This window comes from Balaenoptera physalus, assembly GCF_965194825.1.
Source record: "Balaenoptera physalus genome assembly, chromosome: 16".
NCBI classification, from domain to species: Eukaryota; Metazoa; Chordata; class Mammalia; order Artiodactyla; family Balaenopteridae; genus Balaenoptera; species Balaenoptera physalus.
Genome location: NC_138898.1, coordinates 28,053,921 through 28,076,534, shown reverse-complemented (window position 1 = coordinate 28,076,534; position 22,614 = coordinate 28,053,921). Strand labels below are relative to the sequence as shown.

At 49.7% G+C, this 22,614-nt stretch overlaps 1 protein-coding gene and 1 long non-coding RNA gene across 2 annotated transcripts in view; one reads left to right on the top strand and one right to left on the bottom strand.

Moving 5' to 3' along the window:
• Positions 1–302: 302 nt before the first annotated feature.
• Positions 303–6,112, top strand: TCF15 (transcription factor 15). Its single transcript, XM_082432268.1, has 2 exons — positions 303–903; positions 5,667–6,112. Exons 1-2 carry the CDS (start codon positions 385–387, stop codon positions 5,739–5,741), a joined length of 594 nt encoding a protein of 197 aa, XP_082288394.1. The 5' UTR covers positions 303–384; the 3' UTR covers positions 5,742–6,112.
• An 8,053-nt stretch (positions 6,113–14,165) lies between these two features.
• LOC309646200 overlaps positions 14,166–22,614 on the bottom strand; it is a 42,257-nt gene continuing 33,808 nt past the window's right edge. Inside the window, exon 3 of the long non-coding RNA XR_014255212.1 lies at positions 14,166–15,821. This is a non-coding gene — a long non-coding RNA (uncharacterized lncRNA). The remainder of the gene's footprint in view (positions 15,822–22,614) is intronic.

Genomic DNA, 22,614 nt, shown 5'->3' with positions numbered 1-22,614 from the left:
TGCCCGAAGCCTCCCTGCGGTCTAGGCTGAAGATGAGTCCGGATCTGGGAACAGCCCACTCCACCCACCCAACCCATTCCGACCCCCGGCTTTTGCCCCGCTCGCCCGCGGGGATCCAGAGCCTTCAGGGCGGGCCACCAGCTCGCGGGCCGCTTTCAACCTGGGGAACTGGGGCGAAGGGCCCGTAGCCATTGGCCGGGGCGCGGCGGGCGCCTCCCCATTGGCCAGGGCGGAGCCCCCCGCCCCGGCCGGGGCGGCCTCGGGACTGGCCCCTCCCTCGGCTATAAGGCGGTGGCCGGCTGAGCCGTGGGAGCGCGCGGGAGCGCACGGCGGGGCGCGGCAGACGCTGGGACGCGGCGCACCAAGGGAAGCGGCCGGCCGCCCATGGCGTTCGCGCTGCTGCGCCCCGTCGGCGCGCACGTGCTGTACCCGGACGTGCGGCTACTGAGCGAGGACGAGGAGAACCGCAGCGAGAGCGACGCCTCCGACCAGTCGTTCGGCTGCTGCGAGGGCCTGGAGGCGGCACGGCGCGGCCCGGGCCCCGGAGGCGGGCGGCGGGCGGCCAGCAGCGCGGGCCCGGTGGTGGTGGTGCGACAGCGGCAGGCGGCCAACGCGCGGGAGCGGGACCGCACGCAGAGCGTGAACACGGCCTTCACGGCGCTGCGCACGCTCATCCCCACCGAGCCGGTGGACCGCAAGCTATCCAAGATCGAGACGCTGCGCTTGGCGTCCAGCTACATCGCGCACCTGGCCAACGTGCTGCTGCTGGGCGACGCGGCCGACGACGGGCAGCCGTGCTTCCGAGCGGCGGGCACCGCCAAGAGCGCGGTCCCAGCCGCCCCCGACGGCGGCCGCCAGCCGCGTTCCATCTGCACCTTCTGCCTCAGCAACCAGCGCAAGGGGGTGAGTGCGCGCGGCGCTCCAGTACTGCGGCCGCAGGGTCAGGGAACGGGCCTCTTACGGAGCAAAAGAGGGGCCGAGACCCCAATGAAGAGAGGGGGAAGAGACGTGGAGTCGTCGAGGGTGCGGCCCTCCAGGCCCAGAGTTTGGTGTGGAACAGAACCGCTCACAATGTTCCCCAAACAAGGGGTGCAGGGAAGCCCAGAGCTCGGGCGTGATTTAGAGGATGGAGATTGCTCATCGAAGGACACCCCCTCCCACTAGGAGTGTGCTGGGAAGAGCGTGTGGGGAAATCATAACAAAAGCTATCATTTATTGAGCTTTTCCTATGTACGGGCGCGCATTCCTGGTCTTTCTTTTTACCTTCACAAGAACCCCATCAGGCAGGTAGTTCTGCCCGTTTTATCATTCCTGGTCTTTCTTTTTACCTTCACAAGAACCCCATCAGGCAGGTAGTTCTGCCCGTTTTATGACTGGTGAGGACCTGGGGCTCAGAGGGGTGCCCACATTACTCAGCTCGAAAGCCAGAATGCAGGCTCTGGGTTTGCTGGGTATGTGTTGCCCTGAGCTGCCCTTACCGTAAAATAATTGTCCCGTATCCTGAGACTGACCCAAGGGCAGGAGACTGAGAAGAAAAGGGGATGCACACCCCCAGTCAAGAGCCTGAGGTACCCAGCTGATGAGCAGTAGGTGTGAAGGAGGGGGTCTCTTGAGGATACCCAGCCCCCAAAGAGATGGAGTGCTGGGGAAGGGCACTGTTGAGCCAGCCGGGCAGAGCTGGAGGTAAGCTCCTGTGGTCTGTCCTAAGTAAGGATGAGAACCAGGCTGGTAGGGGACGGACGGGGGTGAGTAGCAGCAGAGGTTGCTGGGGGGTGCTTCTGGTTGAAAGCTGGTTCTTCTGCACAGGCCCCAAGGAGCCTGCTTCACCCCCAGCCTTTCCCCTTTCTGGCCTGGGCTTTTCTTCGAATAAGGAGGCTTGTCTTGTGACAGCTTTGGATTCTAGCAGCTACTATTTACAGCTGGGGAAACTGAGGCTGAGAGAGTCCCTGACTGGCCCGTGGCCTTTTGGAAAATGAAAGAGCATGGGGGCACAGGGAACTCTGCTCAGTATTCTGTAATAACCTAAATGGGAAAAAAATTTGAAAAAGAACAGATACATGTATAGGTATAACTGAATCACTTTGCTGTACACCTGAAACTAACACAACATTGTTAATCAACTATGCTCCAGTATAAAATAAAAATTAAAAAAAAAAAAAAAAAGGCATGGGGGATTGGAGTCACGCCTCTGGGTCCCCTAGTCTTTGGTTCTCACAACTTCCCCAGCTCCCCTCTTCACTCTGTTCTGGGGAAGCCTCTGTGTCCTGGCCTCAGACCACCCCCTTCTGGCCTCTCACCTGCCATTGTTGCCTCAGTTTCCCTAAGTCAGTCTTTTTCGGTTCAGATTTGAACTCTCTTCAGGGTCCCTGATCCTCCCAGCTGTGGGCCCTGGTCTGTGGGCCCTCGGCAATACTCCCTGACTGCTTTTCACCTATTCACTCAGTTCAGCAAACCTTAACTACCCGACAGCTGTTTTTTGTCGACTCTGAAAACATTCCCAGAGAAGCAGGTTGTAGATGCCCATCCACCGCCGTCAGGAACTCCCAGTGCGGGGCCAGGGCAGGGCCTGGAGGTGAAAACAGGGATGCTGTGGTCTGATGGGGAGGGGGGTGCACAAAGGGACTGTCAGGGCCAGAGGAAGCCCCTGACCCAGTGGCTAAGTTCCTGACAGAGGCTTGGGGATGGAAGCAGGCAGGTTGAGGCAGTAGGGGAAGATGTTCTAGGAGCAGGACACAGAGCTAGAGCCTAGAAAAGGAAAAGGGTAGACGTTGAAGGTGGCAATGCATAGAGGGGAGGCGAAGACTGGCCAGTGACAGCAGTGTCAGCAGTCTTGATGAGCACTGATCTCTCATGCTAAGCGCTCTCCACGTGTTACCATTAAAACCCCCCCGCAGCTGGGGAAGGAGGTGCTCTGGTTATCCCCAACTGCTTAGAGATGCTGTCACTGGTTCAGAGACACCGCCCATGATGGAGTCAGGATTCGAACTCAGGCCTGCCCAACTGGGATGTGGAAAAGGTTAGTATGGGAGGGCCCTGTAACAACAGGCCTCGGGGAGAGGGTGTGTCCATCAGGTGCCTGCCCCCGACAGCAGGTAGGCTGGGGGCTTCTCTGCTGGTCTCAGGCCTGTCCCGCAGATCACAGGGCCTCGCCTGGGTCTGGCTGCTTCCCTGGGATCTGTATACAGGACCTAGAACCCAGCCAAATTTGGCTATGGAAGCCATGCTCTCAAGCACACAGGCTCCTCTGGGAATAAGCAAAAGGGGTGATCCTGGCTGGCTCTGGCCCCCAAAGACTTGAGGACTCGACTAGAAGAAAACTGGCTGTCTTGGGGAGCCTGTGGGAGCCTTCCTTCTCAGCTTTGGTGACCAGAGAGCTCCAAGGCCCCAGACCCTATCCCTTCACCCTGAGCCACCACCTCGTTCCCAGCTGGCTGGTCTGGGGTTGGGGTCACCATGGAAATAGCTCCCTGTAGCATCTTCCTGTTTAAGGAGGGGTTAGGTGTGGCCCTCTGTGGTAGAAATAGCAAGGGGAGGTGGAAAGGAGGTTCTTATCTCTGCCCTGTTTTCCCTTTTGTTACCTGGGGGTGGCGGTCAGATAGGATCATCTTGTAAGGCCTTCCCCACTTGGCGTACCAGCTCAGGAGCAGAGGTGGCACAGAGGGCAGTGGGGCAAGGAGGTGCCATCACCAGATGATGCTGATGCTAATACTTGTGAACATTCATGGAACACTTACTATATCCCTGACACTGTGCTAAGGGCTTTACCTGCGTTAACGTGTGTAATCCTCACAGTAACTAACTTTACACATGGGGAAACCGAGGCTCAATGAGCTGAAGTCACTTGCCTGAGGTCTGACAGGTAATCCAAGACAGAGCAGGGGTTGAAGCCCAGGTCTGTTTCACTCTAGCCACCTCCTAACTACAGTGCTTCCCAGAGCCCTTGGCGCTGAAGCACAAAGGGACAAAGAAGCTGGGGCCTAGTCAAGGCTTCTTCTAAGTGCATTTGGCAGTTTACAAGCCTCTTTCACAGCTGCGGTTGCATTTGATTGCACCCTGGGGTGGCAAGTAGAATCATTTTGTCCCCATTTCATAGATGAAGAAACTGAGGTTCAGGGAGCTGAACAGTCCCAGCATCCTCAGGGGACACAGGTCTCGCAATGACTGCCAGACTTGGGGTGGAGGTGGCTCTCCCTTACCCTGAGGACTTAAAGTGAAAAGGTGGGAGGCCGGTTTTCTGTCCTCCAACCTCAACACTGCACCCCCCACCCCCATCCGCCCTTCTCAGCCACTGTTGCCAGAGTTTGTCTGAGAAGCCCAAGCCCCAGGCTCTGCTGGGACTGTGGCCTCAGCCCTCAAAATAGCCCTGCCTGTGAATGAACACGCTGTCCCTGGGCCCGGAGAGCCTCAAGGGAGGCTGGGCTCGCATCTGGATGGATCTGCCCCAACCTGGGCCCAGGAGTGGAGCAGGGCAGCGGGCAGAGCTCCGAGATGGTCAGCTGTTTCTCTAGATGGCTGAGAAAAATGCCGGTCCCATTATCTCCTAGTCAGGCTCGGGGGTGAGCATTTACAGTGGGATTTCAGACACCATTGTGTCTTGGAAACGGGACAGACTGTTGGACAACATGGATTTTTCTAGCCCAGCCCTTTTTACCAACTGGCTGGGTGCCTCTGAGACAGTCATGCAACGCTGGAGGCTGCAAAAGAGGGGGTACTCTAAGGTCTGTGATCTCGCTGGCTTACAGTGAGGATGAAACCCACATGTCAGACCTCAGAACAGTGGGTAGAGACTGCCCCTGCAGTGTGAGGGACAGGTGGCTTCCGGGGCTGCCACCATCAGCTCGTCTTCCAGTGGACACCCCTGATCCAAGCAGCATTGGTTGGCAACTGCTCCACGCCAGTCCCTGGGCTGGAACTGGGACTACATAGTGAAAGACTTTCCCCGACCACCCCCTTGAGCTCCCAGCCTGATGGGAGAACACAAGAGAGACCCCATCTTCCCCTTCTGGGTTTTATCCTGGCCCCAGAAAGGCAAGAAGTGCCAGGCAATTGCAGGAATAGAGAAATCTTCCTAGAATAGGACCAGAGAGCATATTCCTGGCAGAGGGAACACCCTGAATGAAGGCAGGGAGGCCAGAATTCCAGAATCTACTTTTGAGGTTGACGAGTAGGCCACTGGGTATACAGCCAGGCAGTGGGAGAACCACTGTGGGGTGTGTTCTGCCCTTGAGTGTAAAATACTATGATTTAAACTATATTGGATTTTTTTTTTTAAGCAACAAATCGCACGAGGAAGAAATGAAAAAAGTAAAAAAGTATATAGAGTTAAAAAAAAAAAAAAAAAAGGCTTCCTCCCATCCTGTCTCCTCATCACATTCCTCTCCTCTGAGGAAACCCGTTAGTGATTTCCCGTGTGCCCTTCTCTCTGGACATCTCAGCACACAGGAACATGCACTCAGTCCTTGCTTTCGTCCTTAAACGATATTAGTCCATAAAGAGTTAGTCATCCCCTGTTAGTCCATATAGAGTTTCTTCTGCCTTCTGCAAGAACTTGATTGTGCAGCTAACCGATTTTTTATCAAGTCCCCTATTGCTGGACACAGAGGTTAGTTCCAGTGTTCATGATGACCCAACTGAACTCCCTAATACCTCTTTCTCTCTTCCTGCAGGGTAGCCGTCGTGACCTGGGGGGCAGCTGCTTGAAGGTGAGGGGGGTGGCCCCAGTTCGAGTGCCTCGGAGATGAGCCTGGACCCCTGTGTCATTTGCTCCAAGCAGGACCCTGAGAAGGAGGCCAGAGGCCAACCACTGGGCGAACAGGGGAAGACCCCAGGAGCTGAACCCAGGTCCCTTCTTTGTGTAGGGACCAGAGGACAATGGCCTGGGCCCATGACCCTCTGAGCAGGCCCCCTGGGACATCTCCACCCCACCCTGGAGAGCCGTGAGGACCCATCCAGCCGGCCCGAGCCCTGGCTGGTCAGAGACAAGGCAGAACTTTTGGAAAAACAAAGACTGTTGTTGACAGAGGATGTGTGCGTGTCTGTGCATGAGTGTGGGTGTGTGTATGAGAGAGAAAGAATTGATGGGTTTAAAATAAAAGGTATTTTTAAGTAAAAATTGTTCCCAGCTGAAGAAGGGAGGGGCCTGGGGACATCAGAGGTCAGAGGTGGCCCCTCTCCTGGACCTTGGAAGAGACACAGGTGTCACAGGTGCCACCCTGTGCCCTGGAGGGGGTGGAGCTGGGGGAAGGCAGGGGACCCCCCTCTCTAGAAATCGAGATAACCAATCTTTCCTCACTGTCTTCTTGAACAACTGTTGGGTGTCTGGTGTGGTTGGTAAAAAAGAAAAATCTTAATTTTATTTATTTTTGAATAAGGAATATATTCATCCACATGGTTCAAAATTCAAAAGGTACAAGAGGGTATGTGGTGAAAAGTCTCCCTCCCTCTTGTCCTCCGGCCACAGTTCTCCCGCCGCAGGCAGGCTCAGCCACTAGTTTTTTTGTGACATCCCTATTCCTTGTGAATAACCAAGCAAATACAGAAATATACATACATGTTTTCTTCCACTCTTTACACAAACAGTAGCATATTGTACCCACTTTCTGCTCCGTGCATTTTTTTTTCCTTAATCTAGCTTGGGTGTTATCCCAAGTCAGTACATAAAGGTAAAGGGTATCTTCATTCCTTTAGTAGCTGTTTATTCCATTTTGTGAACATACCATACTTTAACCCATCCCTTATCCACGTCTTTACAAACAGGGCTAAGTAGGCATGTGGTTTTTCACATGTGCAAATGAGTGTGTGCTAACGGGATGCTTTTGCCCATGTTGGAGCTGAGACGATTTAAAGAAAAAATGACAGGGCTTCCCTGGTGGCAGAGTAGTTAAGAATCCGCCTCCCAATGCAGGGGACACGGGTCCAAGCCCTGGTCCGGGAAGATCCCACATGCCGCGGAGCAACTAAGCCAATGCACCACAACTACTGAGCCTGTGCTCTAGAGCCCGAGAGCCACAACTACTGAAGCCTGCACGCCCAGAACCGGTGCTCCACAACGAGAGAAGCCACTGCAATGAGAAGCCCGCACACCACAATGAAGAGTAGCCCCTGCTCGCCGCAGCTAGAGGAAGCCCACACACAGCAATGAAGACCCAACGCAGCCAAAAATAAATAAATAAATAAATTTAAAGAAACAATGACATCCAAAGGCACATGGCTGGCACATGGCAGGGTGACAATGTGAGGTCTGTCCACCTGTAAAGCCCGAAGTGAGCTTCCCTTGCCCTGGAGATGCCCCAGATTGGGTGCCAGCCCCTGTGACCCTGATTACTCTCCCAGAAGCCCTGGGAGGTGGGGGCCGGTGTTTCCCCGTCTCACAGATCTGTCCCTGTGGGGCCAGGATTGGAGAAGCTGGGGGGGCTGGAGGCAGGGGAGACAGGGAGAGGGGCCAGGAGAGGAGGCAGAGCCAGGCAGCCACCCTTTCCTCCAGGTACGTTCATATGCCTATTTTTTAATCTATTTTTTTAATAGACACTTATTTAGTGTTTACCAACTGAAGCCTGGCTCTACATTCCATGCTTGTATCCACTCTGCTCTGTCACCCCCTGTATTTGACCCTCGGACAGAGCCTGAAGTGGGGCTGCCCATTTTGCAGATCAACAAACAATCCCCCTTCGGGAGCTAATTAGGAAAGCACACTGTACCCCCCGCACCTACCCAGCTCCAGGTCCAGGCAGCCCCTGGCAAAGCCACAGGAAAAGGACTGTGACCTTGTCAATGGCAGGAAACCTGGGAGTGGGGACAGAGCAGACACTTGGGTGCTCTGGGCTGGAGGCCCACTTCTGCCACCAGATTTGCTGGATGACCCCGGAGAAGTTGCTTGACCCCTCTGGCCCTCCCTGGCCTAATCCCTAACCAGCAAGAACAGTTGGGACAGAAAAATAATTATTTGTTTTGCCTTAGTCGTTTTTAATAGACTATGCACTGGGTAAATAATGTAAGTTGTATCCAATAGTATGCAGTGAAAAGTATGTACCTCCCTCAGGCTCCTCCCCAAAGGCACTTCTGCTGTTTCCTGTGTGTCCTTCCAGAAATGCTCTATACTGATTACTAGTTCTGAAAAAGTGTTTATAGATTTCTCTGCTTATGTTTTCACTGTAAAAAAATTCAAATACTGCAAGACCCTAGAAATATCACCCATCCCAAAGACAACTACAGTTAACGTTGTAGTAATCCTGAAGAATTTTTGTAAAACACATACACTTAAACAATCATTTACAGCATACTAAGTTAACACTTTTTATCAAAGTATAATATACCTGCAGGACAGTGCACATGCCATTAAGTTACTTTCACAGACTGAGCACACCTGTGCACCCAGCATGCAGATCAAGAAATGCAATTAGCAGCAACCCAGGAGCCCTTCTTGCACACCTACCCATACTAGGTTCCTTCAGTTGTATTCCCCTTGAAATAGACATCACACAGTATTCACAGTTCAGAAGACACAAAAGAATAAACTGACAATGAGTTTCCTTCCAGCCACTCAATTCCAGTTCTCAGAGGCAATTCTGGTAACCAGAGTCTCAGAGATTCCTTCAGAGACAGTGTTTGCAGATACAGGCAAATCACATATATCTAGTTTTTCCACATGAGAGGTAGTATTTTACACACTGTTCTGCACTTGGATTCTTTTTTTTTCCTTAACAATACACCTTCAGTGTTTAAAGAGCTGCTTCATGCTTTTTCGCAGCTGCGTAGTGCTCCTTTCTGCACATTTTGCTGCTTGCTGTCTTCCTGGGGCCTCGTTCCTGGGTAATGGACAGTTAATGTCTCGGGGCCCATGTGAGCTACAAGGCCAGCCCAACACACATGACTTGGGAGAGGCACAGCTGTGGACCAGTACCTCTGGGGGCCATTTGCCTAACATCACTGTCCCCAACACACAAGCTTTCCACCTTCAGGATGGGCCAACCCAGCCAGGCTTCTCCAGGCTGCCTGAGTGAGGGCCGACTCGGGGCCAGAGGATTTAAAGGAGCTCAGGGAGAAGAAACCCAGGGCTGAGGTGGGTGGAATGAGCAACTTCAACCAGGCCACCTTGGACCCTGAACAGGAGGCCTAAATATCAGGTTGCACCCTCCACCCAAACCTTACTAGACACAAGGAGCATCATCACAAGAAGGATGTCAGAGTCCATCACTTCACAATGAGAAGCTGAGCCGTACAAACGAAGCAACCTGCCCGAGGTCCCCCAGTGAGTCCCTGACTGTGCTGGGCCACCGGGAACCCAGGTCTTCCTGCCTACCACTCAGGACTCTCTTCTCTAATTCCACAGCTGCAAGTGGGAAGGACTCAGAAGCCGCCCATGGCAATGGAGAAACTGAAGCCCAGAGAGGGACAGCAATGAGCCAGATTTGCACAACATTTGGAGCTGAGCTGGGCTGAGAATGCAAGGTACCTCCCTGCAGCCCAGGGCTCCTCCACCACATTAAGCTCCCCTCATTGGCCCAGGCCACTTCCATTTTATAAGGCTCCTATTAGATTAAAAAAATAAAAACCCCACAGAATAGAATTCTAAAAACTCTAACATATTTAGCAAGTTAACTCTTAAGCAACCATATACAGTCACAAGTATGACGCATTATCATGAGAACATTAGAGGCTTTACAAAAACATCAGTCCACGGGACACACATGTACGGTTGAACATCTTTGTTCAACCCTGCCTGCATCTCCTGCTATTGTGTATTTTACCTCATCTGGACTTGATATCAAAAGTCTAGACCTGGACAGCAAAATGCAACATGCCCCTGGGCTGGATCCTGTCCTGCAGGGGGGTGATGCTATAGAGGACATTACTGGACAGTTGACAAAACTGGATTAAGAACAACAGATTAAAGTATTATATCAATGTTACATTCACTGAATTTGCTAACAGTATGGTTATGTAAGAGGATATCCTTGTGCTTCAGAAACACACCCTGAAGTATTAAGGGGTAGAGGAACATGATGTAGATGACATACTCTCAAATGGTTCAGAAAAAAATAATCTGTGCGAGCGAGAGAAGGATAAAGCAAATGTCCCAAACTGTTAAAACTTGGTGAATCCAGGTAAAGGGTATATATGAGTTCTCTGTACTACTTTTTGTCACTTATCTGCATGTTTGTAGATGATTGCAGAGTGAATAGTTAGAACAAAGTCAAGATCTTGGCCCTAGGATGTGAGGCCTGCCAAACGGTCTCCTGGCCCCCTCTGACCTGCCCTGCTTCAGCTGCCCCAACAGAGGATGCAAAACATCCCCAGTGGACCCAGGCATCCCTTCCCATGACTCTCAGGCCCCTGTGCCCTTCAGAAGGCTAAGGTGGTCCCAGCCCCAGAGCCTCCTGCCACCATGATTTATGTCCCTGTGAACCTCAGCAGCTGTGAGCACGGGTCCCGCCAGGCGGCCTGCTGGGGGGGCCAGCGTTTGCCTCTCAGCGTGTCTAATCCAGACCAGACTTGTAGACCCCATGGGCCTGGGATCAGGCTCCCAGGGGGCCAGGGTCAGAGGGTAGGCCAGCAGGGCCTGGAAACTGGGGAGGTGCTGAGGGTGAACTGGCTGGAAGGCAGGAGACCTGGCCTGGTCTAGCTTGGTCACTGCTCCTGTGTGACCAAGGGTGGGTGTCTGCCTCTCTCTGGGCCTTGGTTTTCCTCATTTTAGCACAGCCTGCACACAGTAAACCAGAAGGGCTTTGTAAACTGGGACAGACTGGCCTTATGGGAGGGAAGACTGGTAAAATTTAGGAGTTGATGTTTTCTGAATGCCCAGATCCTCTAGGCTTGGAAAAGTGCCTGACTCTTTTGAGGGCCTACAAGGTTTCAGGCCTTGGTCTGCACACTTTACATAAGTTAATTAGTGTAGCCTACTCAACAAGTTATTGCTCCATTTTATAGATAAGGAAACTGAGGCACAGAGAACATGCCCACGTTCACCTGGCCCCTGGTAAGCAAGTGGATTTGAACCAGGTGTTCTGGCTGCAGAGCCCCACTGGGTTTTCAACCACTGGCCAACACCCCCTCACCAGGTATGTACCCAATCCTGTAAGGGCCTGACTGAACCTGGGCTTCCAGAACAAGACAAATAAGTCATTCCCCCAGCCTGGGTCTTCACCTCTGCTCAGGGCCCAGCCTGCACTGGGGGAATCAGAGTCTGGGTTTGGGTCCAGGAACCTGCATCTCCCACCGGCTCGCAGCTTTGCCGACACTCCCAGAACTGGAGAGACTCAAACACAGGGTTTTGGAGGGTTTAAATGGAAGGGCCTGGAGTTCATCTCCGTAGAACCCCTCAGGTCACCAAGGGGGACACTGAGGCCCAGAGCAGGCAAGGTGCATCCCCAATATCACATAGCAAGTCAGAGATGGGCCAGAACCAGTCACTGTTTTCACTGCTTGGTGACACCACACCCCCTCGTCCCCACGCCGAGCAGCAATAAGCATGAGAGTCAGAGGCACCGCTCTGGGTGACTCACAAGTATGGCCTCACTTAATCTTGCAACAACCCATGTAAGTTGGTACTGTTGTCATCGCCATTTCATAGACTAGAAAACAAGGCCCAACGTCACCCAGCTCAGCAATGGCACAGACGTGATTCAAACCCAGAGGGTCTGGCTCCGGATCCCAAGGCCTGAGCCACAGCAAGGAGGTAAACCTCAGCAGGAGGCACAGGATAGAGTTTAACATCATAGACCTACTTAAGGTGGCTGGCTCAGCCTGTCAGGCAATCAGTCAACAAACGTGTATTGAACTGCTCTGTGGACCACGCAAGGCTCTAGGGATGGCCAGAGAATAAGACAGATGTGGTGCCTGCTCTCACGGGGGCCGAGGTCTATCAGAACAACAGGCTCTGAGCAAATAGTAAAAGTATGACGGGTGCTTCCAAGGTACATGGGGATGTGTGAGTGGGAGAGAGTAGAGGAAACGTAAGGATGATGCCTCTGAGGCAAAAAGAGGTTTTGCCGAGTGTGAAAGGTTCTGCAAAGCTGTCCAGGCCACCCCTGCATGAGATGAGTGATGGGGCACCTGTGGGTCCCTGGATCTCCCCTGAACGCAACCTGATAATCCCTGACACGTCTCCTCTGAGCGCCCAGAGCTGCTCTGAGAAGAAGTCAAAGCACGGCGAGCCTCTGCGGACAGAGGAGAAAATAATGGTGAAGGCTCACAGAGCACCGCATCTGTGCCAGGCGTGGTGTGAGCCCCATAACTCACCTACCCCTCCCAACCCCGTGAGGCAGGGGCTGTTAGCATCCTCATGACTCCCCAAGGGCACACAGCCACTGAATGACAGGTCAGGATTTGGACCCAGGCATGCAGAGTCGAGAGCCACCCCCTTAACCTCCCTCCTCTGTTGCCCACGCGCTCAGTGTCGAGGTTCCGAGGCAGGAGGCAACTCTCCCCAGGCCACTGAGCTGGGCCAGAACCCCTGCTCACGACACCTCTGGCTGCCACCACGCGGCAGCATCCCAGGGCCTCCCGCAGTGCCAGCAAATAGTGGGTGCTCAGCAGGTACCTGCTGCAGGACCAAGAGGCTCGTCTTCCAGAACAAGACAGAAAAGGTCATCCCACCAGCCTGGGTCTTCACCCCAGCCCTCACAGGGGGATTCAGAGTCTGGGTTTGGGTCCATGAACCTGCATCACATCGCGCGGTCTCGTATCCACCCTGCACGGTGGGTTTTACCCATTTCATAGATGGGGCTCAAAAAGGAGCAGTGGCTGGCCTGAGGTCACACAGCTAGGAGTGCAGTTAGACCTCGAACCCAGCTCTGCGATTCATCCCATCTGTAGAAACCCGCGCCTGGAAGCTCAGAAGATACTGGCAACGGGCCTTTAGCCATAAAGGAGAGAGGGACGGGCTTAGAGCTTAGGGAAGAGAGAAGGCGCTGACCAGCTGGGAACTCCGTGGGAACGTCTCTTGCCCCCAACCCCACCCCACCCCAGCGCGTCCCCCCAGGCAGCAGCCAGGGCAGGGTGAGGAAGGGGTCAGGGAGGCGGGCCTCGGATTCCCAAGGAGCACACCCCCTCCTGTCCCCTGTGGGGTGGTTAAGAAGTCACCCGGATCTGGGCCTGTGTGCAGCTCGCCCGACCCTCACTCTTCTCCTCGACGCTGTCTCTCCCTCCTCCCCACCCCTCACCCATCTTCCCCCGCCTCCCCCTCTCCTCTCGGCCCAGGCCCACCACCTCCCCCGCCCCTGGCTCTCAGAAAGCCCTGGAAAGGCTGCTTTCTTTGAGACAGGAAGGTGTCCTCAAGTCTCAGGAAGGAAAAACAGTCAAGCTGAACCCACCAAGACCGTCTCCAAGGGGCCGGGGCTGGCACGGGGCCAGGACTGACATCACCTGGGAACTGCCACGGCCACAGCTGCAACACGCCTCCTGGGGGGACGAGCTTTTGCTATTTAAAAAAATAATAATAATAATAAAAAAAACCGTTTCCAGTCTGGTGTTTTTAAATGTGCTTTTTATAGTGGGCCCTGGGGTGTGGGTGTTTTGGTGTCCCCCCCACTCCCCTTTTTCCTCACGTCCTGATTTTCACACCACACAATGCAGCCTTTGACCAATTTCAGCTCATTCCCGGGGATTCTGGGTGGGACCTCCTTCCAGTCTCTGATTCCCTCAGATTATCTTTTATCTATCTAGATACATTTAATTTTAACTTTTAAAAAATATACCAATAATATTTGCCCATGGTACCAAATTCAAAAGTTACCTAAGAGCATCGGGTGAAAGTAAGCCTCTCCCCCAGCCTCCATCACCTCCTGTCTGTCCGCTGAGGCAATCCCTGTTTTATTTTATTCAACAAAATCTCCTCTAGGGCTTCCCTGGTGGCGCAGTGGTTGAGAGTCTGCCTGCCAATGCAGGTAACACGGGTTCGCGCCCTGGTCTGGGAGGATCCCACATGCCGCAGAGCAACTGGGCTCGTGAGCCACAATTACTGAGCCTGCGCGTCTGGAGCCTGTGCTCCGCAACAAGAGAGGCCGCGATAGTGAGAGGCCCGCGCACCGCGATGAAGAATGGCCCCCACTTGCCGCAACTGGAGAAAGCCCTCGCACAGAAACGAAGACCCAACACAGCCATAAATAAATAAATAAATAAATAAATAAAATATTTAAAAAAAAAAAAAAAAAAAAAAAAAAAAAAAAATCTCCTCTAATGCTTACTAGTGCCACTCTTCTAAGCAATTATCTAATATTAATTCGTTTAATCTTCATAAAAACCATGTGAGGTAGGGTTTCCATTGGCTATATTCTTGTGAATATTGCCAAAGATATTCTATGCACAGAGAAGCATATCTAGATCTATAATCTTACCTGCTAACTCCCTTTTTAAAAATAGGAGCTTATTATACACCCTGGTCTGCACTTTGCTTCACTTACTTAAAAATGTGTATTGGAATCATTCCATATTGGTGCATAAAGAGGTTCCTCATTCATCTTTACAGCTGCATGGTATTCCCTTCTACGGAAGGATTACCATAATATAATTAATGTGTCCACTCTTGGGTGGACATTAAGGATGTTTCCAATGTTTTCTCTTGCGAATAATGCTGCAATGAATTGCCAAAGTGATCTTTCCAAAGCATGACTTGGACCTCATCAGTCCAATATTCAAAAATTCTCTACCTTTCTCTTGTATGCAGAAGGGCTTCTAGAATGTAGGGGTTATCAAGAACCCCTCTGAGACGCTGATGAAAGCAATAAACCTGCTCTCTAAAAACAGCTCATGGACAACTGAGCTTCATATGAAGTTCAGAGACTCCTGGAAACCCCAACATGGTCACAGTAATGCCAAGACACCTCCCCCTGGCTGTGTGATGTGCCCATGGCTTTGAACTGGGCACTCTGCACTGCCAGCTTTGCTGCTTCTAAGTTACAGGGCTGTGGGAAAATTGCTTAATCTCACCAAGCCTTGGTTTTCTCATCTCTAAAATGGGGTTAATTATAGTGGCTTCCCCCTAGGATTGTGAAAAATAAATTAGTTCCAGACTCTGAAGTATTTAGCTTGGCGCATAGCAAGTCCTTAACCCAGGTTAGCTATTGTTTCTGCAAGACGCATTCCAAACTTATTCATTTATTCAACAAATATTTATTGAGAACATATTATGAGCAGAGAACTGGGGGGGTTCAGGGAGGTGAGGAGAGGGAGAGACTTGTAAAAAATCAAACCAAACCAAGCAGCCATGTGTGACAGCATGCTCCGGGCTCTGATGGTAGAAGAGGCAGGGGGCTGAGGGAACACAGAAGAGGAAGCAGCTAAGGCACCTTGGGGTAGGGATGGTCAGGAAAGACTCTGCAGAGAGTTTTTGACTAGAACGGAAGCTACAGGAGGGCATAGACTTTGCCTGTGTTTCCCACTGCTACCTCACCTGGCACGTAGTAGGTGCTCACTAAATGGTTGTGGGTAAATTCACTGATAAAGGGCACCCTTCCACAGAAGGAGGACACAGGCAGAGGAATAGACTGAATTTCTGTACAATTTGGGCATATCCCTCCTTGCCAGCCCCTTGCCCACCACTTCTCTAGCCCCCTCCTCTCTCCAGCCGCACTGTGCCATTCCAGGCACTGTCCCACTGCCTGAGATGCTCCCCTCACTGGAAAGATCGCTTCTTCTTTATGCATCAAAATCCTCTTCATTTTTCAAAACGCTGCTCAAACCCACCTCCACAAGAAAGGATTCCCGGACAAGACTTCATCACTCCAACCACTGTCCCCTTCCAACTTTCCCATGACACTGTGTTTCTGCCTGGAATTGGCCAGGTCTCTTTCAGTTGTAAGTGACAGAAATCCAGCTCAAAGTAGCTAATGGGAAAAAAAAAAAAGTGAGTTATTGGTTTCCAGAACTGAGTTCAGGGCACCGATTTCATGGCTGAATCCAAGTGATGTTATGATATAATTAGAACTTTCTCCATCTCTCATCCCTGTTTTCCTGGATGTCAGCTTCATTCTCAGAGAGTCTCTCCTCTTTTGGTGGCAAAGATGGCTGTCAGCAACTCTAGATCATGACTTATCCTTTTAGAAACCCCTTTGGAGCAGGCCCTTCCCCTAGTAGTTCCAGCAAAAGTCCAAGAGAAGACCCCCACTGGCCTACCTTGGGTCACATGCCCAACCTTGTGCCAACCCCTATGGCTAGAGGGACAAAGCCAGGCCTAGTTCTGTGCTCATCTCTGAAGTGGGTGTGGGGTTTGCCTGGCCTGAGCTATAAGAACCGAGAGTGGGGGAGGGGTGGTTTTCCAAAAGAAATGGCCACTCAGCAGGCAAAAGCCCCAGATGTCACTAGTTATAGATGTAACAGCTATGCCTCTGTTGGAGCACTGGCTACACTGCCACCAGGAACTTGAGTTATTTTTGTAGGATGTGTCTTCCTCAGAATCTGTGAGCTCCCTTGGGGCAAGGTCCCAGCCCAGGGTCTAGCACATGGACTCAGCATGATGGACACCAGCGTGGTTGCCTCCTCTCCTTCATGACCCGGGCCCTCTTTGCACTCAGTCTGTGTTTTGGCCAGCTTTGGGAAGACCCTGACCCTAGCCAGTGCAGTGGCCAGGCCCGTGGAAGTGCACGTGATCCCTGACTTCTGCCCTATCCCTCTGGCACAGAATGTCCCCACCACAAGGGGATCGAGAGGTCCAGTTCTCAGTCCATGTCATCTGTGTGACCCTGAAAGAGTCCCTTCCCCTCACTAAGCCTCAGTGGTCCTTTCTGTTCAATAGGGTGTGGGAGAGGCATTTGACCTGAGAGGCATTTCCTCCTTTTCAGCCCATCAAGTCCCTCTTTACAATTTTTTCCATGTCAGGGTACCACCTGTGCTGACAGTTATATAATATTTTTTTTTCTTTAAATGAACTGTCTTTTAAAAACATAGATATATTCATTTCGAAAGGGAACTTTAGATCCCTCCATAAATGGAAAACCAGTATCTTGTGCCATAAATAGAAGGTAACCATAAAAATAAGTACAATGAAAACAAAACAATGTCATTAAATTTTTGCCAGATCCGGCTGCCTGCCGAAGGCTCAGAGGTGGAGGCCTGCTCTCCGTTAAAAAGGGAAGTAAGTGTTAAGAGAGGTGTTAAAAACACACCAGCATTCAACAGAGACTTTCTCCTCAATAACAAGTTGAAGGAAAACGGGAAAGGGAGGAAAATTCCACTCTGGGCCCAGTTGTTCTTAAGCTGAGAGTGGCTCCACCTGGAAGCAGCTCAGGTGGGACCTGTCCCAGTCTTAGGAAGCTGTCCCTCCCATGGAGGGGCCGTGCCTCCCCTGCACACAGGCCAGGTTGGGAGGGGTCAGAGCCCAGCCTGGATAGAACTCAAGTTTGGAGCTCTGGTTCATGTTTCATGGACAGAGGAGTCTCTGCCTGCTCAGTCGCAGCTCCTCTCACCAAGCATGGCCTGGGGTTAATGATGTAGTTTTCATTTGCATAAATTCGCATGAAGAAACTCTGGGAAGATCAGAAACTAATAAGGGTGGGAACCAGGCAGATGGGAAACAGAGTGGGAATGAGACTCTTCACAGGATCCCTTTTTTATACTTTTTGAACTATATGAATATATTACTGACTCAAATTTTAAATAATAAAAACAAACATTTATTAGCACCTGTTATGTAAGCAGACTTTGTGTTAGTCACTGAGTTCATTCATACATTCACTCATTCACTCTTTTATCACTGTGCTTCCACTGGCTCCTTTACTGTTCCTCAGATACACCAAACTCTTTTCTACCCCAGGGCCTTTGCACATCCTGTCCACTCTGCTTGGGATGCTAGCCTCTTCTCATTCTTCAGGCTGCATCTTAAACATCATCTTCTCAGGAAGTCCTTACAAAACTGCATTATTTAAAGCTGAGATTAGCAAACAATGGCCCATATTCCAAATCTGGCCCACCACTTGTTTTTATAAATAAAGTTTTATTGGAACACAGCCATGCACATTCATTTACATATTGTCTATGGTTGCTTTCCCATTATAATTCACACTTAAGAATTGTGACAGAGACTGGATGTCCCTCAAAGCCTAAAATATTTACTATTTGGTCCCTTAACAGAAAAAGTTTGCTGACCCCTGATCTAAAGCAATCTTTCCCTCTTCCCAAGTTCTTTTTTTTTTCTTTTTCTTTTTTTTGATTGAAGTATAGTTGATGTCCAATGTTGTGTTAGTTTCTGCTGTACAGCAAAGAATTCAATTATACATTGTATATATACATTCTTTTTCATATTCTTTTCCATTATGGTTTATCACAGGATATTGAATATAGTTCCCTGTGCTATACGGTAGGACCTTGTTGTCCCCAGTTCATCTTTTTTTTTTTTTAATTTATTAATTTATTTATTTTTGGCTGAGTTGGGTCTTCGTTGCTGCGCGTAGGATTTCTCTAGTTGCGGCCAGCGGGGGCTACTCTTCGTTGCGGTGCGTGGGCTTCTCATTGCGGTGGCTTCTTTTGTTGCAGAGCACGGGCTGTAGGCACACCGGCTTCAGTAGTTGAGGCTCATGGGCTCTTACAGCTCAGGCTCAGTAGTTGTGGCTCACGGGCTTAGTTGCTCCGCGGCATGTGGGATCTTCCTGGACCAGGGCTCGAACTTGTGTCTCCTGCATTGGCAGGCAGATTCTTAACTGCTGCGCCACCAGGGAAGCCCCCCCAGTTCATCTTGATTGATCACTACATTTATTTATTTCATGGCGCGTACAACAGTTTATAATTATCCTGGTTGTTTTGTGTGTGTGTGTGTATAATTGTTTGTTGTCTCAAAGAAAACTTAAGAGACAAAAGCAGCTAGAAAGCAAACAAAAATTTCCCTGAAAAGAAGTTTTACAAGAGGGTCCAGGTTTTAGAATGATAAATCACCAAATAAAAGATATAACAGATATTTCAAGGGAAAAAAATTACCAAGGATTAGTTTGTCCAAGGTAGAAAAAACAATTTTCTCACCTGATTATTATTCCTGCAAAGGTAATCGCATATTTTTGGACATTGTTTTGCAGAAGTAAGAAATAAAGCTGTTTTTGTTAGGGAGTCAGTAATTCACAGGAAATCCACAAGGCTTTGATTATTTGGGGATTTAGAACTAGACAGAGGAGCCCTGGTTTTTCTCAGGGTATAAAGTGCTTTTATAATCTGATCTATTAGACAAAAATGGTGAAGACTCAGTTTGGCTTCCAAAAATTATCTGTTCCCCAGCCCTCTGCCCCACTATTAGAACATAAGGGAACATTATAACATTCTCCCTGAGGGAGATACTATGTCTGTATGGTTTACCTCTGTATTACCAGTACCTAGTACAGGTCTGACTCATATCAAGGAAAATTGTAAAAGACTTTGAAATGGCAAAAAGCAAAACAAAACAAAACAAAAACCGCAACAGGCTGTCCTACGGAATGCTATGCCTTGCCTTCACCTCATTTCAGGTTAACTGATTCTATGGTGGTAGATGCCTTTGCTTATCTTTGAGCTATTGTACATCTCTGTAAGTTGTAACAAGACTGATAGTGATACAAATAATTCTTGGTCATAGAGAAGCAAGTAAGTTTTATCTGCTGGAGGTACAATTGTCCCCCCACCCCCCCACTCCCTTTCCCATCCCTCTTGGAAGAAAATAGTTTTGCATCTTTAGCAAATTAATTTCAGCATATATATGCTTTGGATTCTCCTTTGAATTAGTTTTTAACACCTATTGTTTCCCTTATGAATTAATAATTTAAATAAAAACTTTGATACATGTTCATTTTATATTTGAACAAGAAACATGATTTTATTCTATTGCAAAAATTATCTTTTAACACATATAATCTCTCTTGTTAAATATTCATATAATGAATGCTGGAGTGAATAGTGAATATGTTCTCATAGCATTCTGTACTTCTCATAGCACTGATTTAATAATTTAATATTTATAGTTATTTGTGCATTCATTTGTATATTATCTGTTTCTCCTGACCATAAGCTCCATGAGGGCAAGGACTTTGTCTGACTTGCTTCCCACTGTGTTCCCCAGAGACTAGCAGGGTGGCTAGCACTGACACACAGTAGGTGATTATATACACATACATACGTATGCTTGGGTGCATGTATACATATATATACACATGTATATGTCATATATATCTATACATTATACAATTATACAATTTTATGGAGAGAGAGAGAGAGACTGTGTTATGTGCTGCCCAGTTTAGAATAGACCTGGACACCTCTGTAAAGCTCCCAGTACAAGATGGCATGCTTTCAAATTTCTGGGATAAACTAAATAAACAGAAGGAGAAAGAAAGGAAAGAAGGAAGGAAGGAAGGAGGGAGGGAGGAAAGAAGGAAGAAAGAAGGAGGGTAGAGAGGGAGGAAGAAAGAAAGAAAGAAGGAGGGGAGGGAGGGAGGGAGGAAACCAGTGCTGGTTCTCTGATAGGAACGGGATGAGCTGGTGGCATTCAAGACACACCGCACGCTCCCTGTTCAACTTCAGGCACCACCTTTCCTCACTGATGAGGTAGCAGAGGCCAAGATGCTCTGTGGGCCGCTGAGCATTTTATTGAGGAAGAGCTGCAATTACTGTGCTGTCTCTTCCACCCCCCACACTGCCTCCTCCTTCCCAGGCTCTTCTCTGCCCCTTCACCCAATCCAGCCCTCTTGTAAGTCACCTTCCTGAGTCCCTCCACTGTTGCTGGCCGCCTCCCAGACGCCCAGCCTGACCTTTAGTCCTTTCCATTTTGATCATCACCAGGCAAAAGCCCTCTAACCCACTTGTTCTGATTCTATCATATCATCAAAACTCTATCCAAGGTCTGAGAGGTCCTTTTTCCTAAGTCTGAGCTAGAAGCTGCCAGGGATATCAGGGTGATTAAATGTAGCCTCCTGCCATCAGGGAGCTCACAGTCTAGTGGGAGAGACCATATATGTCCCTATGGAGTCTTCACACCATGAAGAACACTGGTGCCCACACATAGGCTCCTTATTTGTGACAGAGACCACCGGTTGCCCCTCATACCCATTCTCCCCTTCTCGTATAGAAGTAAAACCTCTGACTTTTAGCCGGACACTGAGCCACACGAAACAGACTCTATTTCCCAGCTTCCCCCTTGCAGCTAGTTCTAGCCATGTGACTAAATTCTGACCAATGGTACGCAAACAGTGCCTTTCCTCACCCCTCCACGCCCTGCCCGCTGGCTGTGGTGTAGACATGGGGGAGCCATCTGAGACCATAGGGACCAGGCAACACCCTAGGGATGGGAGAGCTACAAGATAGGAGGAGCCTGGGACCCCAACTCCATCGAGCTAGTCCTGGATTATTTATATCCAGACCTGAGAGAAATAAAATTCTATCTTCTTTATGCTATCATTACTTAGGATTTGTGTTACTTAGGATTACTTAGAACAAATGAGCCTATATGCTCTATATTCTAGTTGGTCATCCATTTTCTTTGCAATAGAATTCAAACAAGAACCAATATTTATTGTCCACTATGTGCCAGGCACTGTTTAAAAGTCTGGGGACACAGAGAGAATCTCCACTGTGACGGAGCATACATTTTAGTACACAAGTAATTTTGTCTAAGTCATGTAGGATTCTCCTCTTCCTACCGCCCCTCCTCCTTCCCTACTCATCCCCCATGCTCAGTGACTAGCGTAACAATATACCATGCCCAAAGGACCATCAGAGAGAGGAAGCAGAGTGGGAAAGACATGGAATTTGTAGCCACATGAACTAGATTTAACTCCTAGTTTACCTTCTCAGAGACTCGGTCTCCTCATCTGTAAAATGTAAATAAAAGTAATAACTACTTCTTAGGGTTTCTGCAGGTGGGGAACAAAATGAGATAATGCATGGAAAACTTAACACATAGTCTGTGCTGAATAAAACATGGCTGCGACAGTGTAACAATATCGCCGTGTAACAATATTATTAATAATTACCTGAGTAAAGGCAGCAAGGAGATGCTAGGGGTCTCCTTTCTGATCCAACTTCACCTCACCTCACTCCCTCCCAAGGCCATTCTTTTCTTCCCTTTGTCAAATCCGTGCCAGTTCCTGGTGCTTCTGCTGTCGCCTGCCCCTGAATGGAGAGCCGATGTCTAAGGAAATCCCTTTCACCACCCCATTCTGAAACAACAGCCTCTCCCCTGCTTTGAGGTGGGCTTTCTTCACTTACATGTCTTCCCAGATTTGGGAAGTGGAAACACTCATCTAGGAGGCTGCAGGCCTAGTTACAAGTCTCTACCCTGTTGCTCTCAGTATGGTTGTGCACTCATTTCCCTGCTTTAGGACTCAGTTTCCCCCCCCACAAAAACACCAGTTGAACTTCTACTTATCCTTCAAGACCCAGTTCAATAGCCCCCCCTTTTGTGAATCATTCCTTCATTCCCTCAGACACAGTTTATGGCTCTTTCCTCTGTGTTCTCTCCGACGGTGCTTGGTACAATCATTCCGCTGTAAGAGTAGCCACCACATCATCACATTATGTTTAACTACTTCCTGGCTTGTCTGTCTTTCTCTACTAGACTCTGAACTACTTGAGGACAGATTGTAGTTTATTTAGTCTGTATCCCTAGTGCAGATTACCTAGCAGGTAACATGGAAAATGAAACATAAGTGGATGGACAACTGGATAGAT

Coding starts and splice junctions, on each gene's coding strand:
- TCF15 (XM_082432268.1), top strand. CDS start 385: ATGGCGTTCGCGCTGCTGCGCCCCGTCGGCGCGCACGTGCTGTACCCG. Junction 904..5,666: donor TCAGCAACCAGCGCAAGGGG/GTGAGTGCGCGC, acceptor CTCTTCCTGCAG/GGTAGCCGTCGTGACCTGGG.